The sequence below is a fragment of the Seriola dumerili genome, unplaced genomic scaffold (genome assembly GCF_002260705.1).
Source record: "Seriola dumerili isolate Sdu_G_001 unplaced genomic scaffold, Sdu_1.0 BDQW01000081.1, whole genome shotgun sequence".
In the NCBI taxonomy this organism is placed as follows: Eukaryota; Metazoa; Chordata; class Actinopteri; order Carangiformes; family Carangidae; genus Seriola; species Seriola dumerili.
In genome coordinates, this window is record NW_019174336.1 from 5,269,574 (window position 1) to 5,295,438 (window position 25,865).

At 39.6% G+C, this 25,865-nt stretch overlaps 1 protein-coding gene across 1 annotated transcript in view; it reads left to right on the forward strand.

Moving 5' to 3' along the window:
* whrn (whirlin) overlaps window positions 1-25,865 on the forward strand; it is a 139,402-nt gene that overhangs the window by 80,132 nt on the left and 33,405 nt on the right. Inside the window, exons 4-5 of the mRNA XM_022744586.1 lie at window positions 19,997-20,280; window positions 24,950-24,986. Of these exons, the coding sequence (XP_022600307.1) occupies window positions 19,997-20,280; window positions 24,950-24,986 (321 nt within the window). The remainder of the gene's footprint in view (window positions 1-19,996; window positions 20,281-24,949; window positions 24,987-25,865) is intronic.

The following is a 25,865-nucleotide window of genomic DNA, read 5'->3' on the forward strand; positions in this document are numbered from 1 at the left end:
ACTGTGATGTAAACACATGAAGATAATCAGAAAGGTGAGGGGACATTTGTCAGATGTATTTAACTGTTAAACTTACCTATTGTTGTTGGTTCATTAAGCGTTCGGTAAAGTCATAATTAAGGAGATTTAGCTTGATAGATTTAGAAGTCTGCAAATTAAATGTATCCTTTCCCCTTTTTTCTCTTTCACTCAAACCAACAAACAAACATACATGTCAACAGTGTACACACATGGACCGTGTCTAACTGAATTCAGACAGCGCCAAACACGTAGATGGATTAAGGCCAAGTATTTTCAATTTGCACAGAGGTGATTTTCCTCTGATGATAAAGCAGTCCTGCTGAAAAAGCACAAAATTAATCGGGACAAAGAAAACACTTGGCGAGGTTTGGGTGTGTGAATGTGTGTGTGTCGCTTTCCATAAAAAGAAAAAAAAAAAGAAAAAACCTTTAAAGATTTCATTTTAACCATCTAGACAATAAATAATAATAATAATGTTACATTATTGTAACATAATGAATTTTAACAACCCATAAACAGCTGACAAAGTTAAAAGTTAAGTGAAGTTTACAACATTATTTGAACCCATCAGTCAGGATACTGAAATGAAAATAAAAGCTCAGGTCTCCTTATAAAAAAAAAAACTATATACTGCATAAAGAAAACCTTGCTGTTATCAAGTGTTTGATGTAGCAGCAGTTTTAAAAATCTAAATCAAGGCAAACATGGAGTAATGCTACTCAGTGATTCCAAACAAACTTTGGATTCTGTCAACTAATAAAAAGAAAGTGAAGACGCATCTTTGATTGTATCTGACGCTGACCGGCCTTTGATGTTAAAGACAGTTGAAAGTCCAAACACAGCAAGCATGTAAAACCACTGAAACAAAAATGTAGTTTGATTCATTTTACCTCCAGTTCATAGAAAAAGATAAAAGCATAGAATGGAATAAAATCTGAAAGATAGTGACGTCTGGGCTGTGCTGGAGGCTCTGCCGTAATCGGTTGGAAATTGATCTGGATCCTTTTGTTGCTCTGTTACATTTCCTCTCGCCCTTTTTTTCCGTGCCTTTTCACTGTAAGCGGTCTAATGAAGCAGAAATGCCATAAGGTGTAATGTATAGAAGACCATCTCCAGTATTGAATGTCTGGGACATGACACTTCCCCAGATCATTTCTGGTAAATCTATCACTGATGTATCCACATACTCTCCCTGAATGGGAAAATATACTAGAGCTGCACTTCTGAGCTCCCATCAAAGGTAGTTGGTAATCCAATCTGCAGGGATACAATAAAAAGCATCAAGATGTTGAACAAGTTGGAAACATTAAATTTAACTCTAATATGTAATATCTTATCCCCCTTTCTGTTCCCATGCATGGCTGTATCAAAAGTTAGCCAGTTTTATCCTTCAGTCGGACTTTGTTCTCCTTTTATCGTGACTCTTACACCCCCCCCCCCCCCCCCCCCCAAACTAACTAACAGATTGAAACATTTTCCTTATTCATGCAAAACTTAAATGCCTTAACATGTTTTGCTAATCACCTGTTATATACAGTAAATTGCATGAATGAGAATTGCTAAAAACCTGGAAAGCATGAGCTCGTTGTCGTATCAGAGAGCAAGGACAAGTGGCCTAATGTATATATTGTCTTAAGGTGGGAGGACTTGTTGAGTTTACCAAATGACATGTGGCTACTTTAAGTGTTAAAAAAAACACAATATACAATAACACTGAGAGCACCTCTGGTCAGTATCACTAAAATGTTAGATAATTACACATCCTGTTCATTTAAAACTAATTTATTTTTTTTGAGGCAAAGCTCAAGAAGAATGAAACCAATTAATTTAAAAACAGAAACGTTTGACTGATTAAACTATAATGAAAGATCCATATTAAAGAACCAACCTCAGCAAATGTCAGTGTACCCTTCATTAGTGAGAATCCATTTTTTTATTTTTCTATATTCTGTTTGCCTGCTTTTATTTTTCATGACAGATTTGATCAGTCTTGCATACATCTGTGGAGAGATGTGCGGCCTTTCTTCATTGATTCTTTTCAGCCACTCTTTGCTTCAGGGCTATTGTTGCTCTACCTTCCATTTTAAAATACTCCAGTGGTTTTCTATTGGAGTCAAGTCAGGGGAGATAATTGGTAAAGTCATGGGTTTCACTATTTTCTTCTTGACAAACTTTTATGTGATTTTTTTGTGTTTGTGTTTGGGATCATTGTCACGTTGGAAAATTCATCTCCTGTCAAGCTCCTTGAGACCAGGAGTTGTTTTTTTATGCAGTATTTGGGTAAACAAACCTGAATTCATAGTGCCATCTATAAATGTCATCTCCTCTACACAATTTGCATTCATGCAGCTCCACATCAGCACACTCCCACCTCCATGTTTCACAGTCAGCACTATGCAGTCACTGTGGTAGTCCTGGCCAGGTCCACGCTAAATATGCTGGACCCCATCTGATCCAAACTAATTTATTTTGGTTTCATCTGACCAAAGGATGTGCTGCCAATATATTCATCAGGCTTCTCCTCATGCGCTTTGGCAAAGTTTATTCTTGCAGTTTTGTGAGCGTCATCTGTAACTGACCTCGTGCAGTGTCCTTCACACTGAAACTGGAACATCACTATTCACAGATAACGTTTGTGCCAGGTCAGTGGCACTAACCTATCTGCTTTTCAGTGCAAGGTTTCATAGATAGCAAATTGTGCATGGCGTCACTGCGCCCTCTGTTATTAGTTTTATGGTTCTTCCTGTACCTCCTCACCTGCAACCCTGTTTCAGCTTATGTTCAGTAGACCTCTGATGCTCTTGTGCCCTCAGCCGTCATTATAAAATCTGACAATCTGGTTTTTTGCTTGAACAGGCAGTTCCATACGATGTGAATCATGTTGCATGAGACACAACCCAGGCCTAAACTGAAGAAGCTGCAGTGTTCACAGCTTCTTTTATAACCTTGTTCATGCAATTAGCCTTAATTGGAAATCACAAGTAATGAAATTTGTTGCAGTGATCACAGGTGTACTCACTTTTGTTGCACAGAGGTTTTAATTTATGCCCCATATTTTCAATACAGTCCTTTCAACCGTTTAGTTTTTAATTACATTTAAGATCAAATACCTTTCACTTAAAGTAAAAAATAATAGAAATATTGTAAGATGATACAGTTTTGAATCATTTAACATTTTAGTGATATTGCACAGGGGTGGACTTAGTTTTGTTGTGTTGAAGTGAGACAAAATAATGTAAATGATACAAAACAAAGCCGACACTATGCAGATATTGCAAAATATATACTGTATTTATTTATTTGATCATGCGTCTAGAGCCACTACACGTACTGTACACTGTATTATACATATGGATATTATGCACTTAACATAAAAGGTAGAATATAAAGCCGAGCACATGATAACATCCACGCTACAAAACTGTCATAGATATGTAGATATATATATATGGCAATAATCTGGATGGCTGGTAAAGAATAAACAGTAAATGAATCTGTGGTAAAGAGAACAACAAACACTGCTGAGCACCAAACATCAAGTGTTTGTACATCTACCTGCTCCAAGGACAGATATTAAACTAGCTGACATTATCTCGAAATAATTTAAAGCACAATGCAACAGGAATTTGCTTCCACTGTCCTTGTGACTGTATCTGTCCTTGTAAAATAAACAATTTATAAACTAATTTTCGCCCCATAAAAACCTGCTGATCCTCGCACAGCCTATATAAAATATCAAGTCCTTGTGCTTCTGAGGTACAACCGGGCTGCAGGTCCATGTACAGTGGAAACTCAGTGTTTCTGCCATGTGAAGTGGAAATGGACTCTACATTACACTATTTCTGGCTGCACAGCTGGAAAGCACTTTAAGGGCAAAGCAAGCCATTTATTTCTACTTATTTTAGATATATGACTGTGTGCCCACACCAGTAGAAAAACCCTGCTGCGCTGGAAAAAAAGAGAAGGCAGTTCCTTGTTTCCCGCTTTAATAAACATGAGATTCAAATACGAAATGCACCAACCGCGGACCACACAGACAACAGAAAAGTGTGATTGCTACCCAGAGGCTCATTGATCAAAGTCTGGCCTGTTGACAGGCACCTGGGCTTCCTCATTTTCCCAAATCGCCAGGGACCATTGAGGAGTAAATAACAACTGCTGTTCTTCACATAAAAACATGCCAGTTTGCCCACTCTGCTGTTTCTGTTTTTCTCTCTCCTGCTCACGATTGCTGTTTAAGGCTTTTTACTTTTTTTTGTCTCGTTCTTAACTGCTTTATTTGCACTTAACATAATTTTATAAAGCTCATTTAAACCAACAATCTAGCTTCCTTATTTATTTTTTTTTTTTTTACAAATAAAGTCAAATCAAATTTAATTTATACAGCCCAATATTACAAATCACAACTATGCCTCAAGGGGCTTAACAATGTGTACAGCATTATGACACTATCTGTCCTTAGACCCTCCATTCCTCTTCCAGGACAGAAAGACATACAATACATGTTGTATGGATAAGTAGATTTACAGTATTGACAAGGATGACAACACTAATGATGATAAATATTAATGAAGAATAGGATGTGGGAGGACATCAAGCATCATCCAGGTACAACCAAACAGATAGGACCTGAGCACAAACATGGAGAGGCAAAACCAAGCACATCAATCACACATCTAGAAGAATGAAACAAACACAGAGGGAGAGATAGAGACGAGGATGAGGAGGCTGGGACTCCTGGAGGAGTAAACATCTGGATTGAGGCTATGACAGCTGGGAGATGGAGAGAGGTCCCACGGTGGTCCAGCAGAGAGCCTGAGTGACAAGAGAGGGCAGGGAGGAGAAAATCAGGAGATAGAGAGAGAGAGCAGAGAGAGAGAGAGAGATAGCCTGGATGCTCATGTGCTTAAGGGAACAAACAAACAGAGGGTAGGAGAGATGCAGTGGTTTGCAGTAAGTTCACAGTATTCTCATCAGCAGGACAGCATGGACTGGACTGTACAGTATAGTCCATGTTGTCCTGCCAACTCAAAACTGAGAGAAAAAAGGAGAAAGTAAAATAAAAAAAAAAGGTTGAAGGAGGAGATTAAAAGAGAATGGGAGTACCCACTTGAAAAATGTATAACTCATTAAACCTTTAGCTTGGTTTACAACATGACACTCCTCACAGCGTGTGCTGGATGATCATGAGTTAACGCTCACTGTACATTTGCTGGGTTATCAAAAAGCACTGTTGAACTCTAATAACACCTAATATCACCCTGTTGTTCTGAGCACTAGGTTTAAAGACCCCCTCTGATGGAAATCAAGCTTTTAACCTTGTTAACATCCATATGATGTTTTATATATAATACACGACATTTCATGGGCGAAATAAGCAGTCAACGCCATGGCTGAGTGTTTCCACCTTGGAACTGCAGTGAACCAATGGCAGTCTCATAAATCGGAATCAGACAGCCGGGGTTTCATACATCATATAACTAAGGAACCAATCCCGTCAACTTTTGGGATCAGGGAGCGGGAAAAATAAACCTGAAACCTTGTCAGCACAGAGTGTGAGCACAACCACTAACACTGTGTCAGCCACTGCCAGTTACAAGCTAACAAACAACATGAACAAATAGCTAGTTATCCATCAGTCTGGGTCTGACTGAGGCTCAAACACGTGGCTGAGTCTCTCCGATGTTTCCTCCTCTAACCATCTTGATATGCTGCTTTTTCACCTGTCAACTTAACGTAAGCAGCGGGGGTGGGCGGGGCTTAAGGCCTGATCCAGAATTTCTCAATGATGAAGTAGGAGTAGATGAGCTTACAGCCCCAGTTTTTCATGTTAAACAAAATATTAATCATAGCAGAGAATTTTACATTGTTTAAAACATGTCTGGGGATAAAAACTTTAAAAAGATTAGCACCACACATGCAGTGCAACAGAACAAACCCTCTTTAAAACTGTCAGTGTAAAATGTCAGAGGCTGAGAGGTGTTTTCTTTACTGTACGTTTTCTAGAGGACGTATAAGCCAATGATAATAAGTGATGTCGAAACATTCTTAAAGTCACAGTTGATCCTATTCTGCACTTTTTGTGTTCCTCTGTATTCTCTCTACAACACAAACGTTCACACACACGCCGATGTTTTCTCACATTACGAGTCAGGATAAAGGAGCGAGCAAGAATACAGCCCATCTGTTTCTCTGTGATGTGGCTCCTGCAGAGCTCTCTCCACATTATCAATCGCCCCACTGAGCCAAATTCTAGTAATTGTATCGTATCTGTTGGCACAGACTACAAAGTCACAGCAACCGCTCTGTCATACAAATGGCACAGAGGACAAATGGAGAAGGCTCGGAGGATTTTGAGTAGGTGCCGTTTATAAATACAAACTGCACATTTTCTCTGGAAGTGACTGTCAGTAACTGTTCATGTTTGCCAACTGAACTGCAGTATACACACACACACGAATCTCACACTGATATCCAATAACACAGATGGAACAAACGCTTACTCTATTCCATTTTTCTCTTTAGTTATTGTTTTTTGGATATTTCTGGACAGTGCCGACTCGTTAAACACATGTTTTTATCTTTATCTTGGACAAAATATTTATTTAAAATATGCACAATCATCCCTCATTGAAATCAGAGTACAGACCTGCCAGTAGAGTGCCACGCTTTCTCATTTCAACCACATTAACTGGAAATTACATGTTTTCCACTCCACGTTTTTATGCATATTAAATAATACAGTTAGTGAGAAGATCAAAAATTCAAATAAGATGCCTCTGCACACTTTGGTCCAGTGAAAGTACTTAAAGGTCCCATATTGTATAAAGGCAGATTTCCATGTGTTGTCTGATTATAAAGCAGGTCTAGGTTCTATATTAATACTGTGAAAGTATCAAAGCCTCAGTCCACAGAGAAATGCACACAGCCTGTATTCAGAAACTGAGCCTTAAAACCAGCCGTCAGGACTTCTGGAACTTTGTGATGTCACCCCAAAGCCGTCACCGCTCTCAGCCATGCCCCAAGCCCCGCCCACCTGAACCCACTGTCCAACCTTTGCAGGATTTGGTTTCTCTTTTCTCTTTACCTGAAATATGCTATATCTTTATTTGCTTTATTATCTCCTCTCTTCTGATTGGCTCACCAACGTGTTGTTTCTCCAGAGAGAGGCCTGAGAGAGGAGATGTCAAACTACTTTGAGATGGTTTTTGGTTCTTAAAACCACAAATATATCTTCTTATGAATCAAAACTTCATATAAAACACAGGAGAAGTGTAAAATATGGGACCTTTAATGATAAAAGATTCACAAAGGGACCATCTGACTTCATCACTTAACATAGGACTCCTGTGCTTTTTCATGCAAGTCCACATGGGATATGCAGTTCACTTGTGGTTCCCAACTTCCATATAAAGAAGGAAGAAACAAAAAAGTGTAGTAAAACAAAAAAGTGAAAAATTAATTTAATTGTAAATCAACTTGTATCCACTATTTTATTCATTAACATGATGCCAGCTTGATTTAAGTAGCTAGTTATTGTTGTGATGTGAATATATTTACCTTATTTTATTTACTTATTTTCAATTGTTTACTGTAACGAAGCACCTGATTTCAAGTGTTTCTCTGTAATATTAAATATTAAGCAACAATCAAAGTTAAAGTAAAAACAAAACAAAACACTGTTATAAATCAATAAGAAAAGACCTTAGAAAGATGGAGGAGTGTTCAGGTGGAACTCCATCACTTATAGTCAGAGGTTGATTAAGCAAATTGATTTTCAGGGCCTGAATTAACCTCAACAGTTATTTCCTGATAGCTCGTATTTCTCACTGGATGAGATTAAACTGATTGGTTATAGATGACCCACATTTGTGGTTTAAGTCGCCCTCACGCCGCTGTGTGACGACTCCCTCTCAGCAGCACTGAGCTCACTGTTCACTGGATCATAGAGGAGCTTTGTCGTACTGACAAGCCTTTTGTTAAAACCGCTGTTTAAAACAGAGCAAAGCAGAACAGGGAACAGACAATGAAAGTTTAACGCAGGGTTTCCTGGAACAAGCAGACAATTTGGCAGGTAAACAGATAAAATGCACTGTGGTTCAGAAAATCATCCGGAGGCTCTGACAAAAAGCAGCTTACAGATCTCATGTGTAATTTATTCTGTGTATAATACACTCTAAAAACAGCCGATCTAACAGGAACATTAATTTTTTGATCCCTAAATGTTGTGTTACACTGATGTGTCCTTGTTTTTTCTGTTTGTATGCGTTGTTGCTGAAAAGGTTTGTTTTTCCTTCTGAAGATCTACAGATTCAGTAGCCAGTGATGGGAAAAAGAGATGAATCCCTTGAAATGTTTAACAGGATTATTGTTCAGAGTAGGTGATCTGCATACTGCTCTGTGATCTTTCCAGGTGAGGTGTAAACTCCTAAAACTCTCATTAAGGATTTGGTTCACAGTCAAAGGATTGAGTCATTGCTTAAAGAATAAAAATGTGGCTAAAAATACGGCTTCATTCAGAGTCATGAGCTTGTTTGAACAAGATGGCAGTTGAAGCTGAGCTGTCAGAGCTGAAGGCCAAAATCTCCTCACTCACTGCTCTGTCTCTGGACCTGTCTGTGTCTGCCCTATTGTGCTGGGGAAATATTCTTGTGCTCATTTCAGGAAACTTTTGGGAGATCAGGTTGTCAGGTCTCCATGAACTATGCAAAGAGAAAAGCCAGTTTTCAGGCTTGGCTCTGTTATTTCAGTGTTTATGCACTGACTTTCCTGTGAGACGTTAGAAATCATATCCACAGTCGTCAAATACACCAATGGACAGGTGCTTTCATTTTCTCATTTTTAAAAATAATGACATTAGTCTCACTTTCCATGCCGACTGTCATTAATAGAATTGTTATAAGTTGATTATATCTGTAGACACAACTAAAAGTTGAGAGGAATTTTGAAAAGTAAAGGAAGCTTTGTATTGCTGAAGAATAAAAGAATAAAAACAGTCTGCAGCCATGCTAGCAGCTCAGTGAGGCTGTACTAGTTTTACTTTGGGCTAAATGCTAATGTCAACATGCTAACATGTTTCGTTTTGTTTGTGTTTGGTCATAAAGCAAAAAATGGGACAGTTGACACTTTAAGGTGATGATGGCACTAGATGAAATATCAGATGATCAAAGTTAATACAGTTCATCCTCTCGGTATCATTACTATTATTTTTTTTTTTTTAAACAAATTTCTCATCAATCCATCCAACAGTTGTATATATATATATGTCAGTAAAATACAAAAATTGCCACCTCATGGAAAAGTCAGGGGATCGCCAAAGTCAGTAGGAATTATCCTCTGTGGACCATGAATGTCTGCATGAAATTTCATGGCATCCAATAGTTTTGAGATATTTCATTCTGGATCAAAGTGGTGGGCCGACTGACTGACGGCACCTAGAGCCATGTTGTCAGCGTGACACTAGTGCATTTCAGCACACTTGCTTTCCACAGGGTGTCTAGATACACAATGAGCCCACACCAATTTGGGAAGTAGCCTGAATTGCTGTGGGTGGGTGTTGGTTCGACAAAGGAAACACTCGGGGCAAAAAACTGGAGAACCTAACAGACATAAGAGATAATGTTGTTGTTGTAAAAATGTTTGAGTTCTGAATCAAGCATAAACATTTTGTTTCCAGTGAAACTGAAATGTGAGGATTTTGTATATGCTGTTACGTCAGTGTAAACTGAATTTCTTTAAGTTGATCAAAACATTTTCCAGACTTATAAACTTAGTTCAGTAATGAAATAAATGTCCGATGTAGCCATGAACCTATGTGGATTTCAGTGGCTCACCAGTTCAGTGCTGTTTCCGATCAGATGTTATACAAACATTTTTGAGTCGCTCTTTTACAAACCCCAAGGACTCAGGCTCGTATAATTGATTTGTTTATGTGAGCCACCGGCCTCCTGCCCGCGGGAATGCTTTGTTAAAACCCGAAGACAAGAAGCAGAAAGAGTTCCTGCTGGTCTGGTACACATGGTCTGACTCTTCACACTGATCTTGGCTTTGGGCTACTCCATATGATGCAGTTTAACACATCAGTGTGTGGTGGAGGGATTATTTGATGCGGTCTGGATGTGTGAATCATTAGTGTGCTCAGGCAGGATCAGTCAGTCAGACTTAGACACTCAGCTTTCACTCCACACGTCTTGTTTCACAGCACGTCACCACTGTCAGAGTTGCATCATGAATGCAGATAATCTTGTTTGGACAGAGGAGCAGTGGTGCAAAGCTTTCCAAACACATTTATCAATATATAAATATATATTGTTGGTATTTTATCTCCCTGTGTATACAAATACACAAAGGTGAAACAGACGACAATACAAACAATAAACAGTCATCATTGATGTTTAGGGAACATCATTTGATTATTTTAACCTTAGAAGCCTCCTAAATGTTTCATATTGAGATTTAGGTTAAATATACATATAGAACAAGGACTATGCTGTAAAAGACTGAAGTTAAGCCATAAATGTTGCTTATGCTCCTCATAAGCGATTAAAATGTTTACTCAGTTCATTTTAGCCGAATTCGGTGTTATGAAACTTAAAGATTATATAATGTTTATATTAAAGTTACTCTCCAAACATGTTTTTAAACTATGTAAAAATACTCTGCTATGAATAATATTTTGTTTAACATGGTTTTCCTCCATAAAAAGTGAAAAAAAAGATGGAAAACTGGAAGCTCATCTACTCTTACTTCCTCATTGAGAAATTCTGGGTCAGATCTTGTGCCCAACCTACCGCCGCTGCCTGCTCCAGGTGGACAGGTGAAAGAGCAGAGAGTATCAAGATGGTTAGAGGAGGAAACATCAGAGAGACTCAGCCTCATGTTTGAGCCTCAGTCAGACCCAGACTCAGATGAGGAGTCTGTTGAGATGAGAATTGGCGACTAGCAGACGTATCAGAACGGTTAGCGTAGTTAGCATCTTTTATTTTTGTTTATGTTGTTTGTTAGCTTGTAACTGGCAGTGGCTGACACAGTCTTAGTGGTTGTGCTAATGCAAACTCTCTCTCTGCACTGACAAGGTTTCAGGTTTATTTAGCCCCGCCCCCCCCGTCCCCACAAGTTGACAGGATTGGTTCCTTAGGCAGATGACAGGAAACTCTTGCTGTCTGAATCTTTAGTGTTATTGTTCCACTGTAGTTTAAGGTGGAAACACTCAGTCATGGTGATGGCTGATTATTTAGCTCATGATATGTCTTGTAATATATAAAAACATCATATGGATGTTAACAAGGTTAAAAGCTTGAGGAGGTCTTTAAGCAGTATACCTCTGTACCTACTTGATGTAAAGACATTATTACTTTTACTTTACTTTTAAAAGGTTTAGCGCTGACACATGTGGCTCCCTCTATTCATTTATTTCCATGTGTTTCAAAGTGCTGGGCCGTTCATAGAAGTTATAAGTGTACGATGTGACAGAGGTCCACAACTTGGTTACAATTATCTGCTTTCTCGAGTGTTTCTGTCAGCTATAGGAAAATGCGGTGACCTTTTTAGTGAAGCATCATACACTGAAAATCATGGCTGTGAATCACACCAGAAAACAGTCAATATCAGACTTCTCTCTCACCACTATGCTGAACTACTGACACAGAAACTCTTGGCTGCTTTATTCAGATGTTATGTAACATAAAACTGCAGCATGGATTGACTGAAGGGAACAGTTAGTAGTTGAGAGGGCAAATGTGAAGAAATATAATTAAAGAAAAGAAAGACAAAATTGTGGATGGAAAAAGTGTGGGAGGGAGGAGGAGGGGAAGACAGTAGGACAGACAGAGGAAAGACGCTAGAGAAGAGAAATGAAAGAGGAAGACGGGAGAGCTGGAGGATAAAATGATGTTTAATGAAAGGTACACTCGACTGCTAAACTAGTAAAAGAAATCAAGAAATGACTTGTTAAAAGCTGCACAGATAATAATGAGCAATACAATGAAAATAAAAGAGCCAAGGGGTCCAATTAAAGTTTAATCATTTTCAGTGAAGGTCTCAAACTGAAGATAAATGTGTTGTGTGGACTTTGGCACACTCCATGTGTTCATCCCCTTTCATTCTGGAAGCAGCTACAGTTCATCTACAAACTCTAATCTGTTACAAGTTCTGCCCATTTAAGAAGACAAAGGTACGAGGATTTGGACGGATGCATGCAAGTCGATATCTAATCTCTCCGCTGTTCTCCTCCGTCCGCCAGGGGACAGAGGAAATGTCAGGAGAGCTGAAGTATATGAGAGGCAATGACTGCAGATGGGCAGCCCACGCACTGTTCCTCACTTTTTCTGGAGAAAAAAAAAAAGTGTCTTGGATGATTGAACAGCTGTGATTGAGATAGATCACTTGAGACAGATTCAGAGCTGGTTAGAGGCACATGTGGCCACAGTTTTAGTGCTGTGTGAATGTCCTTGACTGCGCCGAAGTCACCTTTGTGCCCCCAGAACAAATCTCCCAAGCACAGGCTACCTGAGGTCGTCCAGCAAGCACCATCAAAAGAAATATTTAAGATTAAAACTGAGCTTTTTGATTATCTATCTTACATTGAGTCATTGTTTAAAGAGCATTTTAATGAATATATAACACAGATTCCTCAAAGGGATATTTTTTGAAGTATAGTCTTAGAGAAAGAGTAAAACTGGCCGAACCTTACAGACTGGTGTAAGAGATCATTGTCAACATGGCAATTTAGATAAGAGTGAGAAACTAATATCTAATAATCGCTACAATTTGTGACACATTCTGAGTGTGAACTGCCGTCCATCTCAACCAGCTTCAGATCTGGATAGATCTGAATACAGCGTGATAAGTCTGAACAACAGGACACAGAGAGACAGCACTGTGGATAGAAAAGGAAGCATTTAAGTGAAAGAAGCACCAAAGGGCCAGATAAAACTGCTTCACTGTTCTTAATGTAGCTTTAGGGATCAGTGGTCCGGAGCTGCCACTTTATCCCTCTATCTCCCCTCTGTGTGTTCTCCACCGTTCAGCCCTGAGCTGTCTGACCCAGACAGTTCCTCACACAGCGCTGATAGTGTCAGACGAGTCATTGACAATGGTCCTGATCAAATGGCTGAAGTAATACAAGTCAAAAGGAGTGTAATAGTCCATCTGCTCATCTCTCTTCTGACTGCTGTCAGTGCTCTGCAGCAGATGTCACACTCTGCGTTTGTACGGTCTAAGATGCATTTGAGATTTATGAAATGCTGTTTTAGATGCATAAACACATGCCCGTACTGTATACATGGAATACAGATCAAAATATGAGGGGACTTAATATGAGTTGTTGCTAAAACACAAGAACCTGCATGGCTATCAGTGGGAGTCACTCTCTGTCCACCAACATGCAGGATTTCATTTGTTTTCACACCATGTTTTAATTATCAGCGAAAAACAGCTCAGTGTTTTTGTATTATATGGCACATATTCCAAACACTGAGATGTCTGATGTCAATGAACAGCAGCTTTTTTTGTACCAGTTCTGTGAACTCTTTCTGCAGGAGAGAGAAACTTATGAATCCCCACTTTTAAAAATAAGTAAACATCAAGTTTGGTGTCCAATCCTCTACCAAGACTCAAAGCATCCACAAAAAGCATATGTTATTATCAATATTATAATTATCAAGACATATCAGGCTGCACTATCCCATGTAGCAAGGCCACTTGGAAAAAGAAACCCCAAAGGTGACGTTGTTCTGTAGTACAGTAGCTTGTAACTAATCTAAAAACTGGTTACGTAGCGTAAATCATCAGTATTTACAGTGTTATGTGCAGCGCTTCGTGCACTGATTTTACCATGAATTGGAAACATATCTGTAATTCCGTGTGAAGGTAACCATTGTTAAGGAGAACAGGCATCAACGCCACCACAGTGCTGTGATCACAAAGTCATCTCATACAGGCAGAACGAAGAGAAGAGAGAGCTGAGGAAGGAGCCAGAATATATTTTTAGGAGCAATTAGTCTGAGCAGAAAAAGACAGGAATATGATTCATCACTTACAACTTGCCAAATGATGCACTTTAATTTGCATTTAAATCTGTCTACAAATGGACAGAATCCTTTTCTTTTAAAGATTATTTGTAAGGCAGTGAAGTGGAGAAAGACATTAATTGTCAGTGGTTCTGCGTTTTTTTTTTTGGCTTTATCTTTTCGTTAGCAACTGCGTAAATTATATTCCAGAGTTTACAGGTTTATTGGTGTTATCATTGCGGATTATGCTGCAGAGTTTATAGACTAATCCGCCTGCTGATTAGAGTGTTGCACTCTCCACTGATGCTGCCATTACTGCAGTGACATAGTCCAGCGAAATGCAGGTTCACTGACATTATGAAGTAGATGGCTGAACTGATCTCAGTAATTGCCGCTTCCCTTTGATGAATGAGGGTGGCCTGCAGTGTGTGTCTGTGGATGTTAGCTCAGCCTCACAACATTAGTCTGAAAGCACTTCTGACTTTGTGCTTAGCCACTGGATCCTAGTAAAGATGCAAATCTTTGAAAGAAACAAATAATAAAAACAGGTCACAATATGTCGTTTTTTTTTTTTTTTAAAGGCTCAGTCATTTCCTAAAACATCTGGACACTGTAGCTTTTAGTAAACTATTCAAATAGGAGTAAATAGTACATGCGTTGAGGACTATTTTCAGCTGTGGATTGATCTATATTTGGTGCTATTTATGACAGCAGGACAGTGTGTCAGGGATTGAGTCAAAATAAAAAATGCATTGTACAGTAGCGTAGCTCTTTAGCACAGAGGAATAAGATATATATCATTATAATATATTTTTTCTTTTTATGTGATTTGCTAAGAAAAATACAAAATACTGATGATTATGTTTTATTATGTATCAGGCTTAAATGGCAAAATCTGTACAAAAACTGTTAAAATCCTTTACACATGACAAATTTGAGTGATGGCAGCTTGTTTACTTCTACTTACTTCCATGGATTAGCCCACAGAGCTGCTATGATACCACAGAAACTCTCCTGCCTGGTCCTGGTGAATCTCCAGTCACATGCAGGTGTGTGCTCACAGCTGCAGTGACAATCATTTTGGACATACTGGGTTTGTAATTGGAAGAGTTTCAGTAAAAGTGTGAGAGGCATGTCACCGCGGTCAGTCGAGCTCCACTCCTCCTGCCGCCTCAGTTGTTTTCCTCTCCGTATGAAGAATGTGTTATTATTGCGCAGCAGCACTGATTAGAGCTTTAATCATAAACATCATTGCTACTGGTTGTTGTTTAATTGCCCAGAATGCAGCGCTGCAGCGGCGCCTCCGGTGCGACACAGAGATTGATCATGAAAAAATGAAGTGGTTGTGACTCAGGACAGGGCCCATCTACTCTCAAATAGAGGTATAATGAGGGAAAGGAGGAGAACATGGAGGAGCAGAATAATGAGAACAAAGGAAGAAAATGAGAGAGAGTGGAAGTGGTGAGGTGTTGACAACAGGAGATGCAGCAGCACAGTCAAGTGAACACCTTCTCTTGTTGGTCCCTAAGTTTATGGAGGAGAACAACAAATAACTTGTGAAGCAGTTCATGTTCTGAAGGATTGGCGATCTGTCCTGAACCATTAGAATAATAAAGAAATTCAGAGGAAGATTAATACTGCATATTGACGTTATCTGTTTCGTTCATCTGTAATTAACTGTGTGGTTTTAAACGAGGATTAAAGGGTGATAAAATTTCATCAGCAAGTAATAAGAGCCAGAATCAAAGTTGTATTCATATGTCAAATATGTGACTTGATTAACTGCTGCTGACACACCACACCACAAACTGCTGGCCAAAATATAATCTGCACTGAACATAAACATAAACATAAAAGATGTAAACAACACCATGAAACAAAGTGCCACTAAGTATCCAGCCATGTATTTTTATTCTCATTTTAATTTATAAAACCACCTAAGAAGAAACAGAAGTCAACAAATACACCTTGATGTTAAAGTAGCTGCTTCTTCTTCCACTAACGTCACATCTTCAGTCAAAAAAGCCAAAAGAATAAAGAATAGAAAGAGTGGGTGTACTGGGGGTGTTTGTAACCGCAACATCCCCAGTTCGATCCGTGCTGTATATCATCCCACTCTCTATCGCCACGGCAACTAATACACCTCTTTCACAGCAGACGTTTTGACTTGTCATAGCAGGAAAAGCACAGGTGTTAGTGATAACATTAACAATGGCTCAGTTCCATTAAAGTGTCCCAGTAAGACGTGACAGTATGAGAGGCAGCGTGAGCAGCACCAGGACCCTGAAACCCAGTCATTCATTCCATTATTTACACCTGTGCGTTCCCCACTGTGACGTTTCAACATGGCTTTAACAACACTACAGGGTGCATGTGGATCAGAGAGGGTAATTGATTATTTGTTTATGTATCACGGCATTAATCAAAAATTAAAACCTTTCATTTCTCTCAGTACTCTAAGTACTCAGCCTTTATTTAGTACTTTGTAGAAGCAGCTTCAGCAGCAGTTACAGCCTCAAGTCCCTACAAACTTTGTGCAACTGGATTCGGGCAGTTTTCCCGTTCTTCTGGGGAAATCATCACAAGCTCTGTCATATTGGATAGGAAGTGTCTGTAAAGGGACATCCTCAGGTCTCATTTTGAGGACATACAGTATAGAGATGTATCCCAAGGCTAATCCAGCATTTTCTTTGCCGTATGTTTCAGGTCCCTGTCACTGAAAGGTGACCTTTCACCCCAGTCTGAAGATTTGAGCAGGTTCTCTTCAGTGACCTCTCGGTATTTAGCTGCAATCATCCTTCCATTAAATCCGACCAGTCTCTCTGACCCTGCCTACTTTTGGCTCCACTTCAAGTTCGATGTTGTTACATGCTCTTTATTTAGGAGTGGCCTCAGAAGCCTCTCTTCCATAAAGACCTGGTTGATGAAGTTCTTCTTCTTTGGTTATCTTTGTGGTTGGTTCTCCCATCTCTGCAGAGGACTTCTGGTCACCTCCCTGACCAAAGCCCCTTTTGCCGTTTACTGACTCCGCTGCTTCGGTTTCAGAGTCATGGCCTGTTTCATTCCCTACTCTGCATATAATAGCGCATAGTCAAGTCAAGTCTGTTTTTATTTATATAGCACCGAATCACAACAGAAGTTATCTCAAGGCACCTCTCAAATAAAATACATATAGACGGTAGGCTACTCGTTATGACACTGATTACAGAGACCCAACAATTCCAACCCAGAGCAAGCGCTAGGCGACAGCGGCGAGGAGAAACTTCCTTTTAAGAGGCAGAAACCTCGAGCAGAACCAGACTCAGGGTGGGCGGCCATCTTCCTCGACCGGTTGGGGGGGAAGGGGGAAGGACCACTATGCAATGACAATGACAATAATACTACTACTACTAAAGATAATCATAAATATAATAATTATTACGATTGTTATAATAGACACTCAGCAATGCACACAATAGTGAGCAGTTAATTGAGCTCAGAATGAATTCATTAAAAGCAATTTGTGTGATCACTGACAGCTGTTATTTTCCATCTATAAAATGGGACATTGCGTTGTGTTAGCACAAACTATAGCGTAGAATTAATTGCTAAGAGTAAATTGAATCTGTTCTGTTGAATCTGTAAATTAAAACGATTAAACAATAAGGAAGGAGTCTGAATACTTTCATATGAAGTTCATGTCGCGATTCACATTTTATTTTTGCAGAAATTTCAAACAGCATTTTAACAACAACATAACAGTCGCACATTTCCTGACCATAGTTTGGAGACAGCTGTCTGTTACTGTACACACACACTTCAACTGTTTAAACATTTACTTTTGGAGGGAAATAAAAATACGTGATATGATAATATAATGATATTCATGAACACTCTGAAGTGAGAATTGCATTTCTCTTCAAGTGACGGCGATACTTGTAGAAAGGATAAAAAGAGCGTTGTGTTTGTGTGCCTGTTCAGCCATGTGTGTTGTCAAACTGTGTCAACTCCGAGTGAAAGTGAGATAAACCACTCTGAGCTCACATTAAACTGAGCTTCAAGGTTGTCAAACGCTGTAAAAAGTCGATAAGAAACAGATTATTGACTCTTTTTAGTGGCTTTTTGTAATGCATACAGCTGGAACAAACAGCTTGTAATCTGTCTTAAAATCTGTCTCTCATCCCCGAGGATCCAGCTCAGCCTGACAGCACGAATAAGAAGTGTTTGCTGTGGCAGGAGTGTGTGTTCTCACTGCAGTGGCGCTTGTTAGCATGGATTGATTGATTGCAATTTTAAGTACAGCTTTGATTATGTGCCTCTTATTTGCAAGCAAATGGCCCTACTACAAATTATTACACATTGTGCCATTGTAAGGGCTGATAAAGGTGGAGGTTTATGTGGAGGTGCTGCATGTGCATTAGCAGCAACAGATCTGGTGCTGGGTTACCTCAGGTTGTTGGAAAACACCCAAGAAAACTGAAACGTATGAGATTGTGAATGTCTAGTTTGCATTTGCTGCTGCTCAGAGAGAACGCTGAAATGACTGTGAGATTTGGTCGGATGGCCACAGTAAATGAGGAATAAAACAAAAAAGGCAGAAAATTATATTTGGGGACTTTTGTAAAAATGCTTCACACTATATCAAGTCTAAATGCCAGACAAATTAATTTTCAATACCAGCGACTCTGTGCTGTTTTGTAAAGGGAGAGTGTGAGCCCATCCTCTGTGACTAATATTTATTACACAGTTATAGTGACAGATACAGTTAATAGAGTTAATAGAGTGAAGAGGCACTGAGATGACCAGACCTGACATTCATTTCTTTACCCAGAATATTTTTTTTTTACATCTGGAAGAACAATAGTTTCTGCACTGTGACTTTCACATTATTGGTCACTTGTAATATAAGAGGTTGAAATTAAAGAATGAATTGCACTTATGCTGCAGTGCGTACGTGCGATGATTGAGCAGCTCTCTGTTGAGGCATGTACCCCAGACATGTTTGGAGAAATATTTGCAGTGGTGCACACTTCTATCACAGAGATACGGTTATGATAAGATAAGGTCAGATAAAATATGTATGATGAGATGAGATAAGATGAGATAACACTTTATTAATCCCAAAGGGAAATTAGAGTGTTCCAGCAGCTTACATTCAAGACACTTATAGAAGTAAGAAAATTAGATAAAATAGAATAATAATAATCATTATTATTACATAATAATAAAATAAATAAAGATAAAATGGAAAAGTATTTACAATGAGAATATAAACAGAGAAGGTGTATGGTGTGTGTGTTGTACAAGTACAGTAGAAATGTGGGTTGGATTGTTCACAGCAGTACAGTGCCTGCGCAGTGTCACACAGTTTTAAGTACATGTGCTCTGTGTGCACGATGGTATAACCCATGCAGAATTGAGCAGTAACAATGTGCAGTGCAGCTGTACTACAGATGGTGAGTGGATGAATTGGAGTCCAGAGTTGTTGTACAGAATATGTCAGAGTCGTAACTGAGACCAGTGAAGTTCAGCCAAGCGAGGCGGACGTGCAGGTCCAGAGCGGAGGGAAGGTGCGGACCGGGGCTGAGGTGGTGCTTCAGCTTCATGAGCACAGATGAGGGTCTCTGATACACCTCAGAGAGTTGACCTTGTCCAAGGTGCGCTTTAGTATGGACTTCATTATACTTCCCTCCCCCACTGCCTCCAGGCTCAGCCCCTTGATGTGATGTGAAACTACATATGAAAGCTTTTTCAATTACACATTAAACAGTTCTTTTCTAGAACCCGTCAGCGAGCACAGAATACTCTCATCTGTGTGTAATTATTTCTGTTCGTTGCCTAACCTGAGAGAGCCACAACTTTTAACAAGGAACCTACAACCTCATTATCTCGCTCTGATCCATTAAACATTTTATACGCCTCCACCACCTCCATCTGTTACGTTACCTGTCTCTGACCCTCGATCTGTGAACCTGTGCATGTGTCAGTGTCTGCCTGGTCCGTCCTCGCCGCCTTGCTCAGCCCCTCCCGCCACGCCTCTCTGTTCCCTCCCCTCCCTGCAGGTCGGCGACCAGATCCTGGAGGTGAACGGCCGCAGCTTCCTGAGCATCCCTCACGACGAGGCCGTCAGGGTCCTGAAGTCGTCGCGTCACTTGATGATGACAGTGAAAGACGTGGGCCGCCTGCCGCACGCCAGGACGGTGGTGGGAGAGACCAAGTGGATTGCCAGCTCCCAGATCGCAGAGAGCTCCGCCAACAGCAGCGTGGCAGGGTGAGTTTTGATCGCCCCCCCCCCGTTACATACCCCCCCCCCCCCCCCCCCCCCCCAAAAAAAAAAAAAAAAAAAATTCGGACCAAGCTCACTTACAAAAACCAAATTCATGTTGTTTCTCTGACTTGCTAATGTTAATACATTTTCTGTGAAGTAAGAGCCACCTGTTTCCATTAAGAGACCAACTTTTACATAGTATTCATTTCTAAGGTTTCAACAACAAACTTACATTTTCAGAAATCAAAACATCAAGTGAAAAATGTTGCTTCATTCAAATGAATTTTTAGTTATTATCAAATCACAAATAAGGTGCTAAATGAAGACAAAACCTGTTAAAACAAAAAATACATTTCATGTCCCTTTTGAACTCAACTACCCACGCACGAAAAAACAGAACAATCTTACCAAGAGTTTGACAGATTGGTACCGCTCTCTGTCTGTCCAGTGAATATGAAGCAGACAGGAGATGGTCAGTTCAGATAAACACTTGAAGCAGGGGAAACGGCTGGCTTTGTCCAGTGGTCAAAAAAAAATCCACCTACCAGCACCTCTAAAGCTCCCTGCTTAACATGTTAATCTCATTAGTTCAATGTGTACAAAAACCAAAGTGTGAAATTGACAGCTTTACGGTGATGACCTAGATTAGAGTGGTATTGATCTTCTTGTCTAACTGTCAGCAGATATTTCCCACGTTGAACTAGTCCTTTAAGCCTGCTGGTCCAGACAGGCACGTTCCAGTTCAGGCTGTGAATCAGAGCTGAAGGAGAAGAGTGAAGCTTTTATGATACTAAATAATTTGGGTATGAGTTCTGAATAAAACAGTGTGAAGACTTTTCACCAGTCTATTGTATCAGTGATATTGGATAAATTTGAATTAGCATTTATTGAATGGATAGCAACTTGAGATGTGGCGTCTCATTTTGGAGGCGGTCCTATGGACACAAATACAAAATTATACAACACACACACAAACAAAAACAGTATTACATCAACATGCAATACAAATACACGCTCACTCTCTCCCATGCACTCTCCCAGCCCTCAGATGTTGTACAAGAAATATTGGATACAGTGACCCAATAGGAAATCCATTATATCAGCATAAAGAGAAATTGTAGTAGTTTGTCTTCAGTCTTTGTAACACAAAGGGACTGAAGGTTGTAAGTACACACAGATTAAAAGCATAAACAGTCTCTGAATGTTCTGGCTACAAGAAAGAAGTGATATTGCAAATGTGTGAGTGGATATGAACCAAAAACATCTGAGGATGAACTGAACCCAGTGACGTTAGCTTCTGCATTTAGGCTGCAGATTCGATTCTTTACTGTTTTTAAGCCTCCACAGCGGCGCCAGTCTGGACTGTACATTTTCATGCACGTCATGTCTCAGTAACGCCTTGAAGGAATTTCTTCAAATTTTGGTGCAAACTTTCACTTGGACTCGAGGATGAACTAAACTGATTAGATTGTGGTGGACCACGGTCAAAGGGCAACATCACGCCCCCCCCCCCCTCAAAACACTATATATCTATAATATCCACAATATCTCGGGAACCCCTCAAGAGAATCCCTTCAGCTGTGGCACAAATGTCCTTTTGGATTCAGGGATGAACCGATTAGATTTCAGTGGGTCAAAGGTCAAGGTCACGGTGACCAAAACGTTTTGGCCTCTTGCATGGCCTCAGGAAATGGAGATTGTGACCATATTTCCTACAACCTAGTTGGGTGGTAATTTTAGTTTAAACAAATATAACAAAACTGAAACTACACTAGTGTGAATGATGGAAAGTGGCACAAGAGAGGAGCTTGAGACTGGAGAGCAGTGCAGCAGGAAAAAGACTTCACAGAGCTAATGAAGCGATTCCTCAGAAAACCATCCTCTTCTTCTTAGAGTAAAGTAGATGCCACAGTCTTTAACCATCTAATGTGATCAGACGTCCGTCTCTGCGATGGCAGCACTTTCCCTCTCAGCCTTTTTGCAGGAAAAAAAAAAAAAGCAGCTCTGTTGGAAAAATGCCAGAGCTGCTCTCAAAATGCCACACCTGAGCAACTCATCTGCAGCTCACACCCTGGAATAAATGTGATCCCCAACAACCAAATTAAATTCTGATGTAAATGCCAGACTCATTTTCTCATCAACTCAATAACACCCAACGCAACAGCCCAACAAGTCAGAACTTGTAATTCCTTTCTGATTCTCCAAAACCAACAGGGTTATAAAAGGTATTTAACATTTACGTTGACAAATAAATTTCTTTCGAATCCCCCTCAGAGGTGTCTCGTCATGGTTATTACAATGTTTCGTGCAGAGGCAGCACAGCTGAGACAGATGGTTGCCCTCTGTTTGTGTTCATTTCTTCACTCTGCTGTATCTGTGCATAAAAACAAAAAGACACAGCTAAATAAACAGTTTTTTTTCTGTTTGATTGGAAGTTAAAATGCCACTCTTAATTTCTGTGAATTTTCCTGAATGTCATAATAAATTTACATAATCCCCAGAGTACCGAATTTTAATTTCAAATGTTTGATCATCTAAAAATGAAAAATTGGAAAAAGCAGCATGTAAAAAAAAAGAAGAAAAAGGTTTCCTCCTTGACACATTTGACAGATGAAATAATGTTACTGACAATTTTTTTTCTTTTCAGCTTGTCTATAGTATGTCGAGTGCATACATTTACATAAATCCATAAATAAATTTCCATAAATTCATAAGTTGTGTTTCACTTTTTGTCAAATTTTAAGAAATAACATGGGATACTCACCAGGGGACATGTAAAAAAGTTATTCTCTGCCGCCCTGAAGTGATGTTTTACTAATCATTTTCTGTCTTTACCATGTTGCACACATAAACTTATGCAAATTCCATAAATAAAATTTTATTATCCACAGATTTATTTCACATTCTTCCCTAACTTTGAATAAGAAAACTTTCACCAAGAGCAGATAAGTTGAAATGTTGGTTGATGTTGAAGCTGTAAACAATGTTTTACTGAATAATCTCTTTTCTGTTTGTGTCATTGCTGTGTTGAATATTTTCAAATCAGTGAAATTATAGAGCTGAGCACATTTGCAGCATTTAATTTAGCATCTTGTCCTTAAAGAGTGCCAATTATCTGACAGTATAGGGAGCAGCCAGAGAGGAGACATTTTAAAAATCTGCAAAAAAAAAAAGGAGAATAACTGGCTGAGGTGGCCTCAAAGGTCAGCAGAGCTAATTGAATTTAAATCCCAAAACAGGTTCCCATGCTGAGCTTAATGTGCTGTTGCAGGTGGGGGCTGCAGTGTTTTTCGGACTCTGGTTTAAATATATATTTTTCATTGTTTCTGGCCCTAAGGGCAGCACTTTGAGTTGTCACATTTACTGATTGGATTTAGAGCTTGTTACTTCGTGGGCACTTGAGGATATAAAGACATCTGCTGGAGTCATTTCACTCAGGCAGGACCATGGAGCTGGAAAAAATGACACACATTTCAAAATACCTCCTTTTATGCATTCACAGAGAGATTTTGTTGGTGTGAGTTTGTGACATGCATTTCAATGTCCGTGCTTTAATTTTACTGAAAAGCCTGACTGAAAGACATGCACATTTCACGTTTTCCTGTAGAAAACGGCTGTGTGTGCAGCAGCTTCTGCCACAGCGCTGAGGAACATGAAAGCCACGACGACAATTTAAAAATCTGTGCTACTGTGCATTTATCAGCCTGCGATAAAAGAGAAATATATTCCAAAAGATGAAATGCTGTCAGTCAAGATATTTCAAATCCTCTATTCCATTCCTATCTCCAAAACATATTTAGAAAATATAAATAACTCTTCATGTTATATGTGTGTGTGTGTGTGTGTGAGAGAGAGAGTGTGTGTAAGCACAGTCTAAAGGTAAATCTGATAAAATGATTCAAAATAAACAGACTGTGGACTGGTCATATATTATTGTCCTGCAGGGGTGACGTATTTTTGTAGGCCAACCTGGAAGTTAGCATCGCCTTGGTTCCCTCGACAAAAAGCTAATGGGAATTTTCCATTGGCTTACTACACATTTTGTTTTTTTACAATCGCCAAATAAAAGGCTAATGTGTGGCTATTAAGGAACTACACCACGGTCACATGACGTCAGCGTCACCGCTGAGTTTTCAACTTCAATGATTTAGCTCTTACCTCTTCCACAAAAGGCTTTCCTCTTACAAAGTTAGAAATAGCGCAATGAGTCTGTCAAGGTGAACTGGTGAATAGATGTTCATCATGTTCAGCATGATAATGTTTAACCTCTGTAGTCTCATTTAGCTACTTGTTAGCAACCAGCCTTTTATAAGACAGGTAAAAGCTTAGAAATATCAAGACTGGGGTAATAACTGATGTATTTTAGAATAAAACATGAAAAAGTCTTGAGCTTGTGTTAACCACAGACCTCATTCCTTATCTCACCAAAAACCTTATTTCTGGATTTTAGCACTCATTCCTGCATAACTCTATGAATCTCCCATTTTCACTTGTTGATGATTTTATTTCCTTTATTTTTCACTTCATGTATCCATGCCAACTCTCTGACACTTTATATTAATGTTTAGATTGTAATCAACACACCAGTCACAATATTATTGTGTCTGTATATGTGTGAGGACTCAACAGTCCCACAGTGATTAATTTGCCCTTTTGGTCTGTGTCTCTGCAGCTTCTCAGTGGACCAAGGAGCATCTGCAGCAGGAAAGGTGAGATTCACAATGTGTGCACACTAAATACAGGACTCTCTGTGTGTTTCTCTTGGGATGTAATTATCTATCTGTCTGTCAGATTATCTGATAACACCATCACTGGTCTGGAAAATGTTATTGCAGAGCGACAGTGGGTCAGTGGTACATTGGTTCAGCAGCACTTAATGTTTTTCGATGTTGGCTAATAAGACCACTTGAGGTTTTACATATGGATTGTCCTCATAGCATGTCATGTTAGAGTCTTACTCCCAGGTTTCCCAGGTTTGTCTGCTGACAAATCTTTGGTTTACCGAATGTTTACTACTAAAAAGCAAAAACAGGCCTGTTACTACCCCACACCATGAAGTGTCCTTAAGTCACTCCTCACACACTGTGACTTTGACTGTGACTTTGTAAAGCAAGAAAGAGTGTGTTGGGATGGAGAAATAAGAGGAAGAAAGTTGGAAGAGACAGCAGCTGATGGCAGGGAAAAAGGGGCGGTGAGGGTGAGGGGAGGAAGGTGAAAGGGACAGCTCACTTTTCATTATGGAAGCTCTGCTGGACAGCCCTCTCCTGACAGAGGGGAGGACGCCATGTAGAAACACTGTAAAAGAGAAGAGAGTGAGTGAGGATGGAGGTGGGAGGTATTTTGTGAACACAGAGAGAAACACATTTCCTACAGACTGGGGTCCAAAGAGGGATTAAAAGAAATATATAGATGTAGTTTTAAACCTGTTAGCCACATAACACAACCTCTGGTGTGCACAGCAGTGGCTATAATTACCTGCCCTTTTTGTCAAAGGTGCCCTTTGCAGACAGAAAAACTAAGATGGATTGTATCAGGGGCTCTTCTACAAGCTGTGAGATAAAAGAGTAATTCTTCAGGAATGTATTCAA